Below are 21517 nucleotides of genomic sequence, written 5' to 3'. Positions count from 1 at the left end.
CCTTTTGAAATCCATGTTCTTATGGCTTATGCTTGAATATTTGGTGTTTAAAATTATAGTCGCATAATATCAACCTCTCTAGTAGCTATGAGTTTAATTAAGGTTCAAATCCTCATGTTTTGGTTGTAAATTAGTTTGAGCTTTTAAATGAAAATGGCATACTGTGCAATTGGTGCTATTGGAATAACTAGACTTAAGCAATTTGCTTTATTTCAAAATTATGCTATGGTTCAGCGATGCTTCACCCCTTGTTGCTTATTTGATTAAAATTTGACATGGGTCAGCTAGTGATTTTGGAATCCAAATGCACGCTGTGTGAATGCTATGAAAGGGACTCGATCTTGAGTCCCAAGTTTGGTGACGCTGTTTTGTCCTTAGGATTGGGCTTCCTTTTGGGTCTGAGCTAAACTATCGTGAAATCTATTATTCTGCAGCCTTGTAACTTTATTAGGCTATTGGGCCTCATGTCAGGCCCAGACCTCGGAATAAAAGACGGGACCTCATAAAATGTTAGTCTTTCTGTTTAATGAACCAAGTTCGAATTTTAGTTTAAAGTAATTTTAATCGCTCCAAAACCGTTCTCAATTGATTAGTTGGGCTTTTTTAAAAGTAGATGGGAGGCGTGTTATATTAGGTAAAACATAGCTTATGGCCCTCCAAAATTTAGTCCAAGTTCCCTTTAATAATTGGAATCGAGGTGCGCCGTGCCAAATAAAATCTCAAAATGCATGACCCTCGCTTAATTAATTTTAAATCCTTAGAAAACGAGGTGTGCCATTTAGTTGAATTTTCCATGGCCCTCGCAAAGTCGAAAGTGCGTAGTTGCTTTAGGCGCGCTATTTTAAAAATTAATTTCCTTAAACTAGGGTGTGCATTTCATGTGACCCAAATCCAAATCTCAACAACGTTAAATAAAATGTGTCATGAACTGCGGGTACATTTCATGTGATGTGGTTCACGTCGTGTTTTAAATAACGTTGAATCTTCCTAAAAATAATTGAAAGCGGTTAATAAGTTAAAAATGTACCATAGGTTAAAACATGTATTAAAATCGGATAATAGGCCAATTATAATAGTTTAAGCGACTGTGCTAGAACCACGAAATCCGGGGGTGCCTAACACCTTCCCTCGGGTTAACAGAATTCCTTACTTAGAATTTTTGGTTCGCAGACTTCAAAAGAAAAGTCGAATTTCCTCGATTTGGGATTTAAAATAAATCGGTGACTTGGGATACTAAAAACAAACCATCCCAAGTGGCGACTCTGAACGAAAAAATAGATAAATAATCTCATTTCGAATAATGTCACTTAAATTGGAAAAACTCCCTTGTACTACCTTCGGGTAGTGTAAAAAGGAGGTGTGACAATATTCTATAGATACCTTTTAAGGTTTATAGCAAAATATTTAATTTTGGTTACCTCCTAGCCCTAAGCCACTAAATACGCTAATCAGTTACACTATTTTTTTTTTCTCTCTCTCTATGATACATCCCATTCTCTTCCCCCATCCCATTAAAATTTCTGGTCTCCTCCTCCTTCCACCGGATTTGTGCAAAGCTCACTTCAGAAATTGCTCCGGCTCCCGCATCCGATGACTGCAACGGGGATCGATGTTTTTCGTATTGTTAGAATTAAGAGAAACTTAATAAGTGTTTAAGGTTGAAATGTTGGCACATGAAGATCTGCTAGTGATGAGAAAAGATACGTGCAATCAAGTACAGACGTTTACTTCCTTTTCGTAAATTATCCCTCAATAACATTTTGATGAACTAACTTGACTCCTACTGAGTTCAAGAAAATTTTTGTTATGATGTAGAGGCCTCGTGAATACCGTCCCTGTCAATTTGAAAAAATTTCACTGTTGTATAAGCTGGCTCCACTAGCCTCGTGAATACCGTCTCTGTCAATTGAAAAAATTGAGATATGGATGTTGTAGGATGATTTTCTGTTAATATATGTCAATGTATTTTATATGTCAATGTATTTTTATGTATTTCATTGTATTCATTGTCTTTTTTTTAATTGTAATTCAATGTATCTCGTTGTATTCCATGTATTTCATTGTATTCACTGTCTTTTTTTCTCATTATATTTCAATGTATCTCGTTGTATTCTATGTATTTTATTGTATTCACTGTCTCGCTATATGCCATGAATGTACTCATAAGTTTTTTTTAATTAATATAATTTATGTATTCAGATGTATTATATAATTTCTCTGAAGATTGTTATGTTTTTGGGTATTTTTCGGTTGATAATCTTTTTTATAACTGAAAATACAAATTTTGTGTGTTATAATTGAGTTTGTTGAGTTATATTAGGAGTCTATTATGTTAATTGATTCACTTTCCCTTTTAAAAACAGTATAATCTCCTATTTCACGCCGTAAATACAGTCGAATACAATAATCTGTCCAGTTGTAATCTCATGTTTCACTTCATGAATACAGTCGAATACACTCGAATAAAACAACTGATTAGCTGGACTTCCCTGGTTCATGCCTATTTTTGCTATTGTATTCATGAATACAATAGCTTAAATACATCAAATATATCTTATAACCACATAAAAGGTATCTATATCCGTAATATAGCAAATGGTATCTATAGGTGGCTAATTACTACTAAAAGATAGTGTTTTATGAAAATTTCTCAAATATATTTAGAGTTACATGTATTTAAAAATTAGCCACTTACTTTTAATGATTAGCCAATATGCTTGAACTTCAGGACATAATGTCTTCAAGTTCCAAAATTATGTAAAGAAATTCGAATCGTATGTCCTTAATTTTAAATTAGCAATTCAAAAATTTAGGATACTTAGTCCTGAATTTTCAGTTAATAGCTCACAAACTCAGGACACTAAATCCTGAATTGAGGAATTTTGGCAAAATTTTGATAAAGCGGATTATTGAGATTTGAACCCTGATTTGGAGTCGATTTTGAATGAAACTTATATATTTGGACTCGTATTAGAATGTGTGATCGAAATTTGTGAGTTTTGTCGGGTTCTGAAAGGCTGGTACAGGTTAACTTTGTGTATTTAATTAAAGATTTAATTTTTATTGATTGTGTTCGACTTTTATGGCTTGTTTGACATTATTGGGTTGTATTTGACTAGATTGGAGTCGTTTGGAGTTGGATTTTTTGAGGATTTGGCATTTTTGACGAATTTTAGGCTACTGGGTGGAGGTAAGTCTCTTGACTAACCTTATTAAGAGGGAAACTCCTAGGATTTGACTTGATTTCTATGTGTTTAAGGTATTGGGGATAGTATATATACATGGTGACGAGTGTATATGCACTTACCGAGCTTATATCATAATCGGGGTAGATATGGAATATTTTATGACTTGTTTTGACTCTGTGCTCATTTGGTTCATGATTTATTTGACTCATGTGACTACGTTTGCTCTCTTATTCATGTTAGAAATCGTGCCTAAGATTAAGATTATTTATGAAGGCACGAGAACTTATCCTTTATATATTGAATTGCTTAGTCACATAGAGATGTCATGAGCATATATCCATATGATTTTTGTTAAGTCCATGCGCACATTTTATTTGTAATTCTTGAGCATATACATACATTTTTGAATAATGAACACTTGATTTGTACTGAGGATTTTGGCACGAAGGATAAGCATGTGGATGAGATACAGTTATGACACACAGAATTTGATGAGCGGATATTAATTTATGAGTGAAGCTATTATGCTCCTATTTGCGCTTGAATTTTAGATTCGTCCCTCTGGAGTCAGGTGATAACCCATGTTACTTTAAGCCCTGTGAGCGTGGTTGGTATATGAATTTTGTCTGGGTCGATATATGGATTTTGTATCGGATTCTGTTGGTACATGGATTATGTATCGGGGTACATGGATCTTGTGCAAGTTTGACCTTGCATTCATATTATTGACTCATTTAGAAGTATTCATTCAACTATTCATTATTATTTGACATCCTTATATGCTAGTTGGAAGTCCCGTGTTCGTTATTTGAGCATTGCTATCTTGCAATATCGTGATTGAGCATCAGTATGGTTATTTATGTACTGGAAGAGTATGCCTCATATTTGAATTATTGATGCATGTGATTCTTGTTATTCATGATATTATCTACCATCTCAGTTCTTAGTGTTATTATTATACTTGTGTGGTAAGTATTCGGAAGCATCTAGTCTTGCCACTACTTATTCGATGTTAGACTTGATACTTACATGATACCGATTGTGGTGTACTCATACTACACTTCTGCACATCTTTTCGTGCAAATCCTCAGGTTCGTGATTGAGCTTAGGAGACTACATGGAGACTTAGGATGAGTTGCACTTCATGGATCTACTTTGCAGTTCTCGAGTCCCTGTTCCTTACATATTTCATGTTTACTTGTATTTCAGACAGCTTGTGATGTATAAAAACTTATTCTCATTTTCATAGTTTGCTCGTGTAATTGTGCCACCTAGTCTTGGGAGTCGTACAATATTTGGCCGTATTTAGGCCGTGTTTTGGTTTTATCTGATATTGTTACTGCTTTGAGATTATTTCCATCTTTAATTATTATACATCTCTGTTAATTGATGAAAATAGACTGCATGTGTTTGATTGTGAGTTTGGCTTGCTTAGCAAGTTTGGTTAGGCGCCGGCATTAAGGTGTAAATTTGGGTTGTGACAATAACTTCGAGATCATACTCTTAAATCCAGTCTCTATACATCTTGTCTTGCCGAGTTATTTTAGTGTTGACTTTGTCAACTTATTATTAATTCCTGCTTTTCACTTTTTGGAAAAGGAAAAGTAAACGTGCAGGAGGACAGGAGCACTACACTTGTCACGCCAACTATACCAAATCCTTAAATAGGAGCCACTTGGAGTCATCAATTTAATTCTTGACCCTCTAAGAAAAAGGAGATTGATGACAACACTCTTTAACATTCTGTGGTTCCATAAACATAGAATAACCTTTAGATTTTGTGAACCAATCAAAATGTGCACTATACTAATTTAGTACTATTGGTTTCTGAATCATTTGTCTCTTGTTCTATAACAATTGGTTTCTGAATCATTTGTCTCTTGTTCTATAACAAATTGTGGAAGAAGCTCTTCTGCACAAGCACTGAATCTGTAATCTCTCATTAGGTATTAGGATTGCATCCATTCAAGGAACTATGAGGCCATACATAAAGCCACCACCTTCAGATCAAATATGGTTCAGATTCACATCGATGCCTGATATAGATTTCCACTTAGGCTCTTTTGTATCTCAAGCGGGCATCTTTCTTCGCTCCTCATCAATCGGTTTAAGGTCAGATTGAGAAATTATCTCTGCTATACATTGAGAATGTGTCAATACATTTCTTCTCCTCATTTAACCCCTTCCCGTTGACTTAGTCATGACTTAATTATTTGGGGTTATTAACATTGAAATGCGTAACTTTAATAGTTATAACACTTTGCTAGCTTTAAATGTACTATGCTTCTCATGCAGTTATGGAATTTTCAAATTAAAATAAATTGAATGGCCGAAATCAACAGTTGATAAAGTAAACCCTCCTAAAGAGAATTTGGTTATCCATTTTGGAATAAGGCAGTAATAATAAATTGGACAGTTTCCACCTCTTGATAACAAAACCACTTTGAAATTCTCTAAAAAAAACCGTGCTAGCAATGACTAAACAATTCAGTAGATCCACAAGAGTCAAAATCCTTTAACTATGCCATGAACAAAACTATTGTAGAACACACGATGTCTACTCTTTATCCAGAAGGGAAGAAGAGTTTCCTAAAGGAAACAGGTTCATTCCCAGCCTGTGGCGCCAGCAGTAGGGGCGGCATCTGGCACAGGAACTGGAACAGGTGCAGCTGCAGTATCCCAGCCTCCTCCTTCAGCCACTGCAGTTCATCCAAAAAAAAAAAAGAAATGTAAAGTTATCAGTGCCGCCAAATTTTCACTAAACAATAGAAAAAAAAAATCGAAATCATCAGATGATTGCAGAGGAGAATCAACTACAGTCCAAGAGGAAAAAAGAGACGAGCAAACCACCATCCACTAACACAATCTCAGAACTTCCAACTATGATCAAATTTCTTAGCAGAAAATATGACAATAACCTTAGCAATATACAAAGGGGGATAAACGAACGATATAGAGTGACTAGTTTGGCAGTTGCTCTGTCCTGTGTCGATATCCAGAACTAATTTCATGAAACAGTATAACAAACTAACCTCCTTCACCAGACCAACCACTAGCAACTACTGGACCAGAAGGTGCAGCATCTCCAGTCCACTGGGCCTCGGGGATTTGGCTACTAGACCAGTCACCACCAAGGGCAGCACCAGCAGAGTAGTCTGCATAATCGATTGCAGGGGCTTCCTCCTCCTGTTGCTCCTTAGCCTCTTCAGGCTCTCTGTAAAAGAAGAGATCGACCTGCAACAATGGAAATTAACACAGGCAAATGAAAAACCGATATTCACAGCAAAAAAAAAGTGATAATTTATTATTAAAATTCAGTTGTACCGGTTGCAAAATGGAGCATTAAGCTATTAATTGAACTTGAGAGGAGCATGCAACCAACAAAGGCAAAATGAAATTAGAGCTTAAAGATATAGTCTTTACCATGACATCCCATTTATGTCCTTGGTTAATGGAACCCCGCATCTGCAGTACCATCCTTCCTAAGAGCCAGAAAAGAACACCAATACTATGCTTTCCTTTGTTATTAGCAGGGATACCAATGTCAACATAGCGCATTGGAGAGTCAGTGTCACAGAAAGCAATAGTTGGGATGTTCCCAAGCGCAGCCTCTTTGATTGGCTGCAAAGTATTCAAACAGGTTATAAATCATTGGAAGGCTTAAAAAAGAGATGATGAGTATCAGGAAAATATGTAAAAACCTGATGATCGGTTCTTGGATCAGTGAGAATCAAGAGTCTTGGCTCACTGTATGAGGTCTGAAGCTGGTTGGTAAAAGTTCCAGGGGTATGACGTCCAGCAATTGCATTTGCACCAGTATATTGCGCAAACTTCAAGACAGCTCTCTGCCCATACGGCCTGGCAGATTGCACAATTATGTCCTTAGGATTCTCAATAGCAACAATTACCCTGGCAGCCATTTGAAGCTTTTCCCATGTCTTTCCGAGGTTAATGATGTAGATACCTAAGAATATAAATAGATAGGTCAAGATAAGCAGAGATTAGTACTTAAATTAGACCAAACAAAAGCCAGACCGAAGAAATATTTTGTGGAAGTAGTCAAAAACAGAGGATGAATATTGCAGTGAAAAATATCACTATGAAATAAATGATTCTATGTCAACTAAGTAATTCATATGGTCATGTCTTGTGTCACCCAAGAGATACACCAGCCCGTAAGTGTGAACATATGGTGAATGAAGGTGTTAAAAGAGGCTGAGGTAGACCTAAAATCACATGGAAAGAAATTGTCTCGAAAGACCTACAAATCCTTGGAGTCAATACAAGCTTAGCTAAATATAGGGCAAAACAAAAGAAAAAGATACATATAGATGAGTTAGGAATAGGCTTTTTTAAAGAACTTGTAATATTATTAATACTTAACTTATTTTCACCACTACTCTTATTTCAGTTTGGCATGATGATAATATGAGTTGAACTTAAAGAAAAAAATGAGGATTTATTTGCTGGCACCAACTTTGTTTGGGACAGAGGCATAGTTGTTGTTAGCATTGAAAAGATCATCTAGTAGTGTAACCAGCATTTCCAGATAGACTAAGCTAACAAATCTGCCGCATATAGGACTCAGTCTTAGCAATTTAAAGATGCTTCTTTTCATTCAATGCGTGCTGTCCCTCGGGGTACAACTATACAATTGATTTTCCGTGAACTAAACCTCAACCCTAAACTAGTTAAGAGTGACCCTATATGACTCCTCACTAACAATTCCACTATATATTGCACCCAAGGGTGTAGCTAGCAGTCAATAAAGTGGGTGGGGAATCATGAGGTCTCGGGTTCAATAAAGTGGGTGAGCACAAACAATAAACGCAATGTGATTTCTTCTCATCCGCTAAGCTTTGGGGAATAGAGTTGCCTGGTACATGTGCTAGTAGGAGAGAAGTGCGTGTAAACTGGCCTTGGACACCCGTCATCAAAAAAATATCCACTACATATATTTGACTAACGAATTAATTTACGGATTATAGGATTATAATTGATTGATTGAAATCTAATAGTTCGATAAAAGTGCATCACTAAAAGCATTTGCAAAATTTATGCATAAACTCGTGGTATTCACTGCTAATATATAATGTTCCATCATCATAAAGTGAGCATATATTGAAGGAAAGAGACAAGTAGTAACATTTTAAGAGTATATATACCGTCGTTGCGGCGCTTGAAGACGTAACGTTCCATTTGGAAGTCACAATTCTTAGTTCCGAGGTGGACTTCGGCAGCCAACATCATCTGTATGTCGGCTTCTTTTGTCGACAGTGTTCTTCCTTCCGCCGCCATAGTTGTGCTCTGTTTCTTCCCCTTCGCTTAGTCTGCTGCTACTAGGGTTTTTGGCTTGCGGCAGATCGAGACTATCACCAACGCATCTATAAACCCTTTTTGTATCGAAGAACTGACTATAAAAGGTCACTTCTATTGGGCTGGACCATTGTGGAATTTTGGGCTGAACCATTGTGGATTTTTGGGCTGGTCCATGTAGCTTTTTAGGGGGCATTTACATCTATACCCGTTTTTTGTGTCACATTTTAACCTGTGCCCGCTTTGCAAAAAAAATTGTAAGCGTACCCGCTTTTTCGCATAACTTCAGCATACGGGACTGAAGTAGCAAAGGCAATCACGCAAAACTTCAGCATTCTAGTAGCCGGGTCTGAAGTTTTTGTGTTGTAAATGAGAATCTTTTTTTTACCACCTATTAATATTACATACTAGAGCTGAAGTTTTTTTACCACCTATTAATAGTACATGCTAGAGCTGAATTTTTTTACCACCTATTAATATTCAGCTCTAGAGCTGAAGTTTCGAGTTACAACACAAAAACTTCAGCTCTTTTTGTGTTGTAAATGGGAGATTTCAGTTATTCGAGGTGCTAGGATCGTCAAATATCATGCTTCGGAGAATCATATGGACATCATTTAAGCAACATGTATTACATACAGTAAATCCTTGGGTATTAGCTACCTTTGAGATCGAGGATTTAAGAACTACAGAAACAGACTAAAAGATGACAGTTGGTTGGCATGACATTAACAGAGGGTTGGGAACACATAATCATAAAAGATGACTGTTGCAATGAGGAATGCCTGCAAATCTCTTCTAGAATAGATTAGAGTTTTCTTGTGGCTTTATAATTCCATCCATGCTACTGAGTAGCTATGGCCTATCGGCCAGTGAAAACCTTGTACTCTTTACGTTTATTATATTGGGGGGTGAGGTTGTGATGGTGATGGAGAAGGATGAGGAGAAAGGGAGCTGAAATTATTTAAGAAGTGGGTACAAGTTAAAAGTTTTTTAAAAAAAAAATAGGTATAGGTTAAATGAGGGCGACCAAATAGGGCGCCCCGTGCAATTTTTATCTATTTTAGGGTGATTTGCACAAGGAAAAATTACGCGACACATCAAACATATATATTGTATTTATCATTTGTAGTTATACTTTTATCAAAGTTATCATTCGTAACTATATTTGAATTTTATAGTAAATCCATAAAACAAGAGATTAATTATTTTGAACTGAAACAAGAGAGTAACAAACTCTCGTAGCAAAGTCAGTTAGAGTGTCCGCTTATTTAGCGGAGGTCTTGAGTTTGACTCTCAACAAGAGCATTTTATTTTTCTGTATTTTGCCTTGGTTGTATTTGTTACGCGAACGAATATAGTCGATACAAGTTCTATCTTTTGTATACACCATTGTATTTCGCCTTAGTTACAGTTGATACATGTTGTATTCGTTGCGCAAATGAATACAATTGCACAAACGAATACAGTTGATTACATGTGTATTCGTTGCGCGAACAAATACAGTTGACACATGTTGTATTCGTTGTACGTTTCAATACAAATACAAGCTAAGCTGGTAACAATTGAACAATAGCTAAAAATAGTAATTAGATAAATTATAGTTATTAGGCTCTAAACTATAATGCTTTATGAAAATTAGTCTTTGCACGATAAGATCTCGAGAATCATTCCGTAAAAATGGGGTAGGTTGGCCAGTTTTTCAACCTTGATTAATATTTAACTACCATTTGAAATGTAATTGTAGAATAATTAATTCTTCATTAAAATAAGCCTTAAATGATTGTTTTACTGTTTACTCTTCATCTCATTCATCATACCCAAAACAATATTTACTAAATAATGGTAGATTTCCGACACTTTCAATTTTTAAAACAAACGTAAATAAGTCATGTTATCCATGCTCCACCATTTCCATTTCAGAGTCAGGCAATAACTTAATGATAATCTTTCTTCTTTTTTTTTCAATTGGTAGAGTCCTGGACTTCTACTTTTATAAATTCGAACTCCATGATATTATTTTGGAGTTTTAAATTGCAAAATTAAATTCAAGGATGATGTGCCAGAATTAAAGCTCTTGTATATGAAATATCAGTACATCGCGTTAAAGCTCAGACTTATATGAGAACTATGAAAGATTGAAGCATTCTGGATCTTGCTTGGCGAGAAGCTCCAATTGAAATCTTTTGACAAAGCCTTGTTAGATTTGATGCAACACTTAGGCACCAATATAAAAACATGAGTCTTGTCACGTTCTCTCTCTAAACAGTTGAATTAGTAAAGTACGAATTTAAATAACACAAGAGATTTTTACATTGAAAACATCATTGCTTAAGAGAGTAAACATTACGATCCAGCTCCGAGATTTTTCTCAACAAAACTTCACTAAAACAATGAGAAATTTCAGGTTATAAACTCTTATAATCTAAGAGACTAAATCCTAGTCACTTGACTGCCTACAACCACTTTGATTGGAGCAAAACGCTCAAGCTAACTCTAGCCCAAGACTTGAATTCTCTTACAAAGAAAAACTTCTCAGAAGTACTTCTTAACTAAGCAAATAAGATTGTAATTTTGAAACACCTATTACAAGATTTTGACAAACTAAAGAACTGGAGGAATCTTCAATATCAAGGTTTGGTTCTTCAGTTTGATCTCTCTCTTGCTCTCGCGATTTACTTCTTGCTTTGTGTTCTCTCAATGTAGGTGCTCTCTTTTGTAAGAAGACAATCTCAAAGTATATATATATATATATATAGACACATTTAGCAGTAAGGGTTAGAAATAAATAAGGAAATTATAAAGGGGTAACGATCCAATCGGTCATTTTGAGTGTTGTAGCTCTGTTTCCCTACTTACTGCTTATTCTATGGTCAATTATCATTATATGACTTGCCGGAATAATTGATTTTGATTCTGGGAATGTTTCAGAATGAGTTAAGACACTTAGTCTCAAGGTTGGAAGCTTAAGCTGAAAAGCTTGACCGGATATTAACTTATGTGTAAATGGCTCCGGAATGGAGTCTTGATGGTTCTGGTAGCTTCGTTGGGTGATTTTGGACATAGGAGTGTGTCCGGATAGTAATTTGGAGGTTCATAGTTGATTTTGGCTTGAAATGGCGAAACTTGGAAAATTAGAAGTTTTAGAAATTGAGAAGTTTGACCGAGAGTTGACTTTGTGGTTACCGGGCTCAGATTTTGGTTCCAAAAGTTGGAATAGGTCTGTTGTGTCATTTATGACTTGTGTACAAAATTTGAGGTCAATCGGACTTGATTTGATAGGTTTTGGCATCAAATGTAAAAGTTAGGAGTTCATAAGTTCATTAGGCTTGAATTGGGGTACGATTCGTATTTTTATGTTGTTTGATATGATTTGAGGCCTCGACTAAGTTCGTATGATGTTTTAGAACTTGTTGGTATGTTTGGTTGGGGTCCCGGGAGCCTGTGAATTTCGGAAGGTTAACGAAGTGAAATGGGATTTTGAAGATTGTCGAAGCCTACTGGAGTTGTGTGTTCTAGTTTCCTTCTATGCGACCGTGTGGATAGGTCCACGATCGCTAAGGTTTGTTGGTCACTGATGGGAATTTGTTCTATGCGATCGTGAGGTGAGGTCTCCGATCACGTAGTTTGAGCAATTAATGTATCGCGAACGCATGGGCGTAGTCGCGTTCGCAAAGAGGAAATGAGGCAGGAGCTGGTCACACGCTTTGTTATTCGCGATCGCGTGGAGAGGGTCGCAATCGCGTAGGTTTGAAGAGTTAGTGCTTTGCATTCGTGTGGATTTTTATGCGATCACGTAGATCTAAGTTCTAAGGCAGTTGAGTTTGTGCTTCGTGATCGTGAAGCTTTTCCCGCGATCGCGAAGAAGGGACATTTGGGCAGAATTTAAAGTCTAAAAAACGAGGGTTTGAGTTTATTCACAATTTGATTTTGGGAGCTTAGACTGAGGCGACTCTTCGAGAGATTTTCTAGGGAGTGATTAGGGTAAGTGATTCTTACATGGTTTTGGTTAAATTACATGAATATATCTTTGATTTCATCTTTTAATTAGTGATTTGGGTTGAAAATTTGGGGAAAATGGAGAAAATTTCTTAGGCCAAATTTTGGGGATTTGAGCAAGATTTTGGTGTCGGATTTGAGTAATTTTGGTATGGTTGGACTCGTTCTTGAATGAATGTTCAGATTTTCTAGCTTTCATCGGATTCCGAGAAGTGAGCCCGTGGGTTGACTTTTGAGTTGACTTTTTGACTTTTGATTAAGAACTTAGCATTTTCATATGGAATTGATTCCTATAGCTTGAGTTGACTGTATCAAATTGTTTGTGGCTAAATTCGAGGCATTCGGCAGCCGATGCGCGAGGCAAAGGCTTGTTGAAATAGAGCTTTGCACGGTTTGAGGTAAATAACACTTCTAAACTTGGCTCTAAGGGTATGAATCCCTGAAATTACATGCTATGTGATTGGTATTGAGGTGACGCGCATGCTAGGTGACGGGCGTATGGGTATGCACCGTAGTAATTGTGATTCAGTCAATTCGGTGGAACTGTGTAGCTACCTTATCTGAATATTATTACTGTACCCTATGTGTTAGAGCACTTGAGCTGTGATTTATGTTAGAAATTATGTTTGGGCTATGTGCTAGTGCTATTTGGACCCACGGTGGTCGTTCTTTGTTGTTGAGTTATTTGCTTAATTGTAGTTATGTACTCAGTCGCATTCATCATTGCATATTATATCTTAGTCTCTATTATCATACATTGTCACATCACGTATCATTGATTTGGGCTGCTTAGCATGAGTGTTGTGAGCCCGAGAGATTGGACAGATTGATGATTGAGTGAGGCCGAGAGCTTGTTTGTGAGTGATATTTATGGGATCGGGCTACGCGCCGCATCAGACTTTATTGATTCACACCATGATTGTCTTATTATAGCTCTTGGGCTGATCTGCCCCTCAGGAGTCTGTACACCCACAGTGAGCACACTTGTTATCCATTCACGATGGGATCGGACTGCACGCTGCAACAGGATTTATTAGCACTTGGGCTGTATCTACCCTGTACAGTGCTGAGTGATTGAGTGTGATGAGTGAGAATTGAGACAGTCAGGTTGAGTACTCTGAGAGTGTGAGTACGCGAGGCTTTCATTGTGTTGCATCACCTACGACATGCATGTTTGTGATGACCCAAAATGTCATCTTTAAATTAAATAATTATCTCGGTGTTTAAGACCTTGAAAAATGTTATTAATTATTTCCCGACCTGTGTGCGCAGTCCGTATAATTTCCGGAAGGTTTTTATGTAAAAAATGGATTAAAATGTGAATTAGAACTTTAAAACTCAACTGAGTTGACTTCGGTTAATATTTTGAGCAAACGAACCCGGACCCAAGTTTTACCCATTCCGGTAGTTCCGTATCATGATTTGGGTCTTGGTCATATGCCCTAAATCGAATTCGGAGATCCCAAGCTCAAATTATCGCTATTTAACGGAATCTAGAAATCTAAGGCTAAAGATTTCTTAAGTTTGACCAGAGATTCGACTTTTGAGCAAACGACCCCAGAATAGAATTTTGTTGATTCCAATAGTTTCGTATTGTGATTTTGGACTTAGGAGCATGTTCGGATTTGGATTTGGAAGTCCGTAGGACAATTCGACGCATTTTGGCGAAAGTTGGAAAATAATTTTTTTTTGGAAAGTTTGACCGAGAGTTGAATTTTTTATATCGGGGTCGAAATCAGATTCTGAAAATTGATACAACTCTATTATGTCATTTATGACTTGTGTGCAAAATTTGAAGTCATTCTGGATTGATTTGATATGTTTCGGTGCAAAAATATAGAAGTTGGAAAATTTGAAAACTCATAATTCAATTCGATGCGTGATTCATAATTTCGGCGTTGTTTGATGTGGTTTGAAGCCTAAATTAAGTTCGTATTGTATTTTGGGAAATTTTGGTATTTTCGGACAAGATCCTGAGTGGCTCGGATGAGTTTCAGATGAGGTTCGGATAGTTTGGCGCCTTGTTGAAGCTGCTGAAATTTCTGCAAAAACTGTCTATGGTAACAACTACTACAATCGCAGAGCCTACTTCGTAAGCTTATATCTCGAAATCTATAAGGTATCTGTAAATTTGGAAAACATAAAAGATGTAGCCCTTGTATCCTAGTTTACAGAAAGCTAAAGATATGTATACAGAATGTTATGATCGATTGAATAAAGGTTGATAATGTTGTATTGAAATTTTCCAGAACTTTCTGATGCGAGGAGGCTACTTTGGAAGCTTATATCTCGAAATATATAAGGAATCTGAAAATTTGCAAAACATGAAAGTTGTAGCCCTTGCATTCTTGTTTTAAGAACATTAAACCGTTCATCATTTGGACATTTGTACAGAAAGTTATGGTCAATTGAATAAGGGCTGGTAAAGTTGTTTCTAGTAGACTTTTAGTGACGAAAATCGCTTTTAGTGATGGATGGACAGAAACATTTAATCACAAAAATCAGTCACTTTGCCATTTCGTTTTGGAATTTTTGGAGCTCGATTCTTGGGCGATTTGGGCGATTTTCACGTGAAAACATTGGGGTAAGTGTTCCTTATCCTATATTGATTATATTTCATGATTTCATATGCATTTACATCATGAATCCATGAATTTATGGAAGAAAAATTATTTTTTTAGCCAAATCTTCCAAAAATAAAAATTTAATATTTGAAAGCCAATCCGATGTCGGATTTTGGTAAAATTTATATGGTTGGACTCGTGGTTGGATGGGGGTTCATATTCCGTGACTTTTGTCGTATTCCGAGACGTGGGCCCCACGGGCGATTTTTGGGTTAATTTCGGATTTTGTTGGAAAATTACTATTTTCATATGGAATTAATTCCTATAATATGTATTGAATGAATCGAGTTAATTGTGACTAGATTCGGGACGTTTGGAGTCCGATTTGAGCGACAAAGACATTTCGGAGTAGGATTTTTGATTGGATTGGGGTAAGTAACGGTTATAAATCTGGTCCTGAGGGTATGAAACCCCGAACAATGTGTCGTATGACTATTTTGGAGGTGATGCACATGCTAGGTGACGGGCATGTGGGCGTGCACCGTAGGGATTGTGACTTGGTCCGTCCCGTGAGACTATGGAATCAATTGGCCTACTATTTAATACATGTTCCCTCTGTTTTCATAGAAATTGCCTATACTTCATGTTAGAAATCATGTTTAGGCCTTATGTGATCACTGTTGAGACCTGAGAGGTCGTGTACTTGCTGAATTAGCTGCTAAATTACCGTTCGTACTCAGTCATAGCTTTTCTTGCTTATTATGTCTTTGTCTCTTACTGTATATTGTTGATACATGATATTACTTCTATTTGGGCTGTTTATATGATTTCTGAGAGTCCGAGAGACTGGAGAGATTGATACCACTTGATAACAACTAGGTCGGGAATCCAAATTAGATTAAGAATTTGAGAAGTAAATGCGGAAGCAATAACAACAAGGAATTGAACAACTAGAATTAAAGAGATGAAAATAAAGGATATGGGAAGAATTCAAGGAAAGAATTCCAAGAACTTCCAAGAACGCAAGTTCTATAGCCTTGACAAGATCAAAGTAACAACGTCTTGATTTATGGAAGAAATCAAACGCCTTTACTTAAAAAGCAAATCAAAACAATAGATTCGGATCTTGACCACTTTACGAGTAACTTGAGACAATAATTAATAACTAGTATTAATCGCCTTCTAAGAATACCACAAAGGAATCAAAGATATCATACTGAGTAAGGCCAAGGGCCTAGTTGTGAGATATTAATACTATAGCACGTAAGTTGCCCGTGAGGATCCAGATATTGATACTATAGCACTTGAGTTGTCCGTGAAACACGTGAGTTATCCGTGCGGATCCAGATATTGATACTATAGCACGTGAGTTGTCCGTGCGGATCTAGATATTATATTATAGTACGTGAGTTGTCCGTGCAGTTTATAGCACTTGGGCTGAAGGAGCCCCTCCGGAGTCTGCACAGCCCCAGTGAGCGCAGGTACCTATTGAGTATGATTATTGAGGGCTGAGAGCCGAGTGATTAAGCTGTAGAGATAAGCTGAGTTACTGTTGCCTTGAGAGGCCATATTTGTTTTCAGTTAATTGCTACACTTAGTTGCTATTTGTCCATGTCGTGCGTATTTCTGGAATATTTGATATCTGGTTTATTAGAGTACGCACTGATGAGACTAAAACTGTTAAATCGAAAGTATAACTACTCTTATTTGAAAGTTATTGAGATAACTGTATTTGCATAGCTAATAACTACTTCTCAGTTCCTTATTTATTTCTGTTACTTACTAAGTTGGTATACTCACGTTACCCCATGTTACCTCGTGTACAGATCCAGACACTTCTGGTCACAGTGGTTGCTGATTGAGGAGTCAGACTCAGGAAATTATTGAGGTAGCTGCATGGCGTTCGCTGACCTTAACTCTCCTTTCCTTTCATGTTGTATTGTTCTATATTTTCAGACAGTGTTTTATCAGTCGGTTGTTCTTATCATTTAGATGCTCATGCACTCAGTGACACCGAGTTTTGGGGATGGATTGTATAGTAATTTTGGAGTTATATTCTATTTTTAAAAAGATTTCTTTAATATTAACTACTTCTGCCTTTATTTAAAAGTTCTATTGTATTGAGATGTCGAGTTGAGGCTTGCCTAGTTCCATGATAGGCGCCATCACGATAGGTGAGATTTTGGGTCGTGACAATGTTGGTATGTAGATATAGAGATGTCATATACCTCATATCATTCAGACTTGGTATATTTTACCTGTATTGAGTTTAAATGTTATACTTGGAAGCATGTCTACATTCCGGTATTGTTACTTGCAGATTATGAATTTTTTGAGATATTATTGGCATTTTTTCTGTAATTTTTGTACTGTTAGTTCTGTATGTGGGCTGTATTGTGTGAGCTCATCACTACTTTCACCCTAAAGGTTAAACTTGTTACTTATTGAGTTAGATGTACTCACGCTATACCCTGCAACTCGTGTGCAGATCCAGGTACTTTCGGGCACTGTAGTTACTGATTTTGGAGTTTCATCAGTTCGGAGATCATCGAGGTAGCTGCCTTGGCATCCGTAAACCTTGACTCTCCTTCCTCTATCTCTCAGTTTTACTTATTCAGCAATACTTTTTTAGACAATGTATTATACTATGTTATTGTATAGATGCTTGTGTACTTAGTGACACCCGGGTTTTGGGAAGTTCTGTATTGAGTTGCGGTGTTTTCATATAGTTTTTATGAGACTTTTACTTACTTAAGCTTATTTCCGTATAGTTTAAATTTCAAGATGTTGGTATGTATGAGTTGTCGGCTTGCCTAGTATCATGATAGGTGCCATCACGACACTTGGTGTTTTGGGTCGTGAGAAGTTGGTATCAGAGCCTAAGTTACATAGGTCTCACGAGTCATGAGTAGGTTTAGTAGAGTCTTGCGGATCGGTACGGAAACATCTGTACTTATCTTCGAGAGGCTGCCAAACCCTTAGAAAAATTCCACATTCTTGTATTCTTGTCGTGCGAATTTCTTGATTCCAGGAAGTAAACTTCTGTCATTCTATTCTCTCACAGATGGTGAGGACACGTGCTACTAGATCAGGCAGACGGCTATCAGTACCACCAGCTAGGGCCATAAGAGGCCGAGGCCGCGGTATAGGACGAGGTGCAACTTGTACAGTAGCTAGCGCAGCACTTTTAGATCCACCAGTTGCTCCAGCTGAATAGCAGGTTCCAGATGTGATTGAGCTGGTAGGACCAACTCAGGCACCAACTGTGCCTATTGTGATTCCAAGCTTTCAGGAGGCTTTGAACAAACTATTAATTGTTGCACTAGCCTTGCTCAACGGTTTCTGTTCAGGCCGCGCCAGCCACTTCTCAGGCTGGGGGAGTTACTCAGACTCCCGTCGCTCGTACTCCAGAGCAGGTAGTGTATGGACTTCAGACACCGGGGGTACTACCAGCCCAGCCGGTTGTAGTTGCTTAGGCCTAGGTTGGTCCCGTTATGAGTGATGAGAAGCAGAAGAGACTAGAGAGATTTGGGAGGCTTCAGCCTCCATCATTCAGTAGGGCTGAGTCAGAGGATGCTCAGGATTTCTTGGATAGGTGTCAACAGATTCTTCGCACAATGGGTATTCTAGAGACTAGTGGAGTCTCCTTTACTACTTTTCAGCTATCAGGAGCTGCCTTCAGATGGTGGGAGGCCTATGATAAGAGTAAGCCAAACAGTGCCGCACCACTTTCATGGCATGAGTTCTCCATTCTCTTCTTGGATAATTTTGTGCCATAGACCCGCATGGAGGAGTTGCGTAGGCAGTTCAAGTAGCTACACCAGGAGGGCATATCTGTGACCCAATATGAGATGAGGTTTTCAGAGTTGGCTCGTCACGCAATTTGGTTGGTTCCCACTGAGAAGGAGAGGATTAAGAAGTTCATGGACATAGATCTTGTCCGAAGCATTTATAATCGGGGATGGATCTTCCCCATGGGCTGGATTGGCCCTACCCAGTATTAAGTGATTGATGGCCGGTTGATGTATATATTCCAGGATGAATCTTTCCTATGCCGGATTGGCCATATACAATACTGAGTGATTGAGCATTTCGAGAGTGTGAGCACACGAGGCTTTCAGCATGGTGCATCACATACAACATGTGCATTGGCATGTAGAAGTAGAGAAGTTATATTCTTCAACTTATTCAGAATTGATCTATCTTACTGTATTGAGTTAACTGTTGAACTTGAAAGCATGTCTACGTTTCTGCACTGTTATTTCTATACTGAACTAACTCAGTTAAGTTTGTCACTACTTTCAGTCTAAGGGTTAGATTTGTTACTTATTGAGTTGGTTGTACTCACGCTGCACCATGCACCTCGTGTGCAGATCCAGGCACTTTCGGTCACGGCGACTGCTGAGTTGTGGAGTTAGGATATTCGGAGATTATCGAGGTAGCTGCATGGCGTTCGTAAACCTTGACTCTCCTTATTTTCATTTATATTTCAGTTCTTATTCCCAAGATGTTGTATTAGACTATATCCCTGTATAGATGCTCATGTACTCGGCGACACTTCGGTTTTGGGAGAGATTTTGTATTGAGTTGCGAATTTTATTCTGCTTTTATAAGGTTTTCCTTAAATATTAACTGCTTCCGTATTTTTCAAAGCTTTTGTTGTGTTGAAATGGTTGAGTAGTTGGCTTGCTTAGTTCTACGATAGGCGTCATCACGAGGATTGTGTTTTGGGTCTTGACTTTTAAGAAGAAAAGTTGCAAAACAAATTTTAAAAAATCACTTGTCGGGTGTCATGAGAAGTTAAAAAAAGTTGATTCCTAGATGAGTGTTCTTGAGTTCGAGAAGGAGATCGCGAAGAAAAAGCGTTTTTGTATGGAGAAGAAGCAATTATGTATCGTTGATATGTGGAGTTTCATATTGTCCCAAATATTATTTACTCATAAAAGAGTAGCTTAATTTCAATTAATGTTGAAATAGCAGCTGATTTTTAGCCAACAACCAGAAAGTGATTATTTTTAAAAATGTTTCGATCATTCCGTACTGCTGTTTAAATTTTGTGACAGAAATTTATATGTTATCATCTCTTTTACTGTTTATCTCCAAATTACTAATGAAGTTTTGTAACTTTTTTCACAACAAACAACTCTTTAATTCAAAAGATTTCTCCTTTAAATCACTTTCACTTTCTCTTGCTAAACGAATGATTTATGTCTTCCATAACCTCCCACTTGATTAGTAAATTAGTACAAGAGAATTAACTTACCATACATAATTTGGCAAGTTATAGGTCACCCATTGTATTGTATCACCTCCTATAGGAATAAATGAGCTAAACTCGTGAAACTTCATTATCTTTATCCTTTTTATGATTGGTATAAAGAGTTAATCTACACATGATTTTACCGAGTACCTATTATCTCTCACCTATAGTGGCGGACCCAGGATTTTCATCAAGCGGATTCAATATATGAAGAAGTAATGCATAAAGAAATTAACAAAATAAATTATTATTAATTGAAAAAATTATCTAATATATTATTCCAATTGTACTCTACGAGTTTTCATTTCATGAAACCTATTCATAATTGTTTCATCAGAAACACTATTAAACATTTCTCTTTCTACATAAGGCACCAAACAACCACTCATAAATTCATCATTCATTCGATTTCGCAATTCACTCTTGATCAACTTCATTGCGGAAAAAGCTCTTTCAACTGTAGTAGTGGCAACTGACAGGAGCAATGTAAATTTCACTAGGCAAAACACAAATAGATAATTCAAATGCTTCTTTGTCTTAACTAGCTTTTCAGAAAGATCACCAAGTCCTTTTAAATTAGAGAACCTTTCATCAATATCATAGACATCAACGATATAAGTCGCAAGCTGATTCTCAAGAGTAATCATAATATTTTCATCAAAATCATCAGGATATAATTCAGCCATTCTCAATATCTTCTTGATGTCAAAACTAGAAAATGAGCCAACTGGATTCAAGCAAGCGACTCCCATAAGCAAATATGTTGTCTCCTCATTAAAACGCTTCTTGAGTTCATGAAGTTGACAATCAATAATCTTAATAAATACATTAACACGACAGTGATGTGAAATGGTATGCTCTGCAACTTTGCGTCGAGATCTTCCAGAGTTAACATAGAACTCATCAAAATTAGGTATCACTATGTCATGCTTGATACAAAATGGAGACATCAATAAGTGGATCCCATCCTTCATCCCTTGTCACGACCCAAACTGAAGGGCCATGACTAGCACCCGACCACACTTGCCGAGCACCAACGTACATTTCATCTAACCTTCATTATTATCTTTTAAGGCTGACGAGATCAATATAAATGGTAGACCTAGATCATGGACAACCAGCAATAAAATATGATGGCATGCATATACATAGCAGGGGATGACCAGACAATCAAGAAACTACATATAAGGTAT

The 21517-nt window shown here is 37.1% G+C and overlaps 2 protein-coding genes across 2 annotated transcripts; both read right to left on the bottom strand.

Moving 5' to 3' along the window:
• Positions 1–5530: 5530 nt before the first annotated feature.
• On the bottom strand, positions 5531–8582 carry LOC104222717 (small ribosomal subunit protein uS2-like). The gene is made up of 5 exons (XM_009773994.2): positions 8354–8582; positions 6890–7152; positions 6612–6809; positions 6221–6422; positions 5531–5887 (listed from the first exon to the last, which is right to left on the bottom strand). Exons 1-5 carry the CDS (start codon positions 8484–8486, stop codon positions 5793–5795), a joined length of 891 nt encoding a protein of 296 aa, XP_009772296.1. The 5' UTR covers positions 8487–8582; the 3' UTR covers positions 5531–5792.
• A 12017-nt stretch (positions 8583–20599) lies between these two features.
• Positions 20600–21298, bottom strand: LOC104222720 (uncharacterized). Its single transcript, XM_070148674.1, has one exon. The coding sequence runs from the start codon at positions 21296–21298 to the stop codon at positions 20600–20602; it is 699 nt and encodes a 232-aa protein (XP_070004775.1).
• Between the last annotated feature and the right edge of the window lie 219 nt (positions 21299–21517).

This window comes from Nicotiana sylvestris, chromosome 6, assembly GCF_000393655.2.
Source record: "Nicotiana sylvestris chromosome 6, ASM39365v2, whole genome shotgun sequence".
NCBI lineage: Eukaryota > Viridiplantae > Streptophyta > Magnoliopsida > Solanales > Solanaceae > Nicotiana > Nicotiana sylvestris.
The sequence above is the reverse complement of the archived record's forward strand: the minus strand, read 5'-3'. Positions and strand labels throughout refer to the sequence as shown.

Coding starts and splice junctions, on each gene's coding strand:
- LOC104222717 (XM_009773994.2), bottom strand. CDS start 8,486: ATGGCGGCGGAAGGAAGAACACTGTCGACAAAAGAAGCCGACATACAG. Junction 7,153..8,353: donor CTTCAAGCGCCGCAACGACG/GTATATATACTC, acceptor TTATATTCTTAG/GTATCTACATCATTAACCTC. Junction 6,810..6,889: donor ATCCAAGAACCGATCATCAG/GTTTTTACATAT, acceptor AATACTTTGCAG/CCAATCAAAGAGGCTGCGCT.
- LOC104222720 (XM_070148674.1), bottom strand. CDS start 21,298: ATGAAGGATGGGATCCACTTATTGATGTCTCCATTTTGTATCAAGCAT.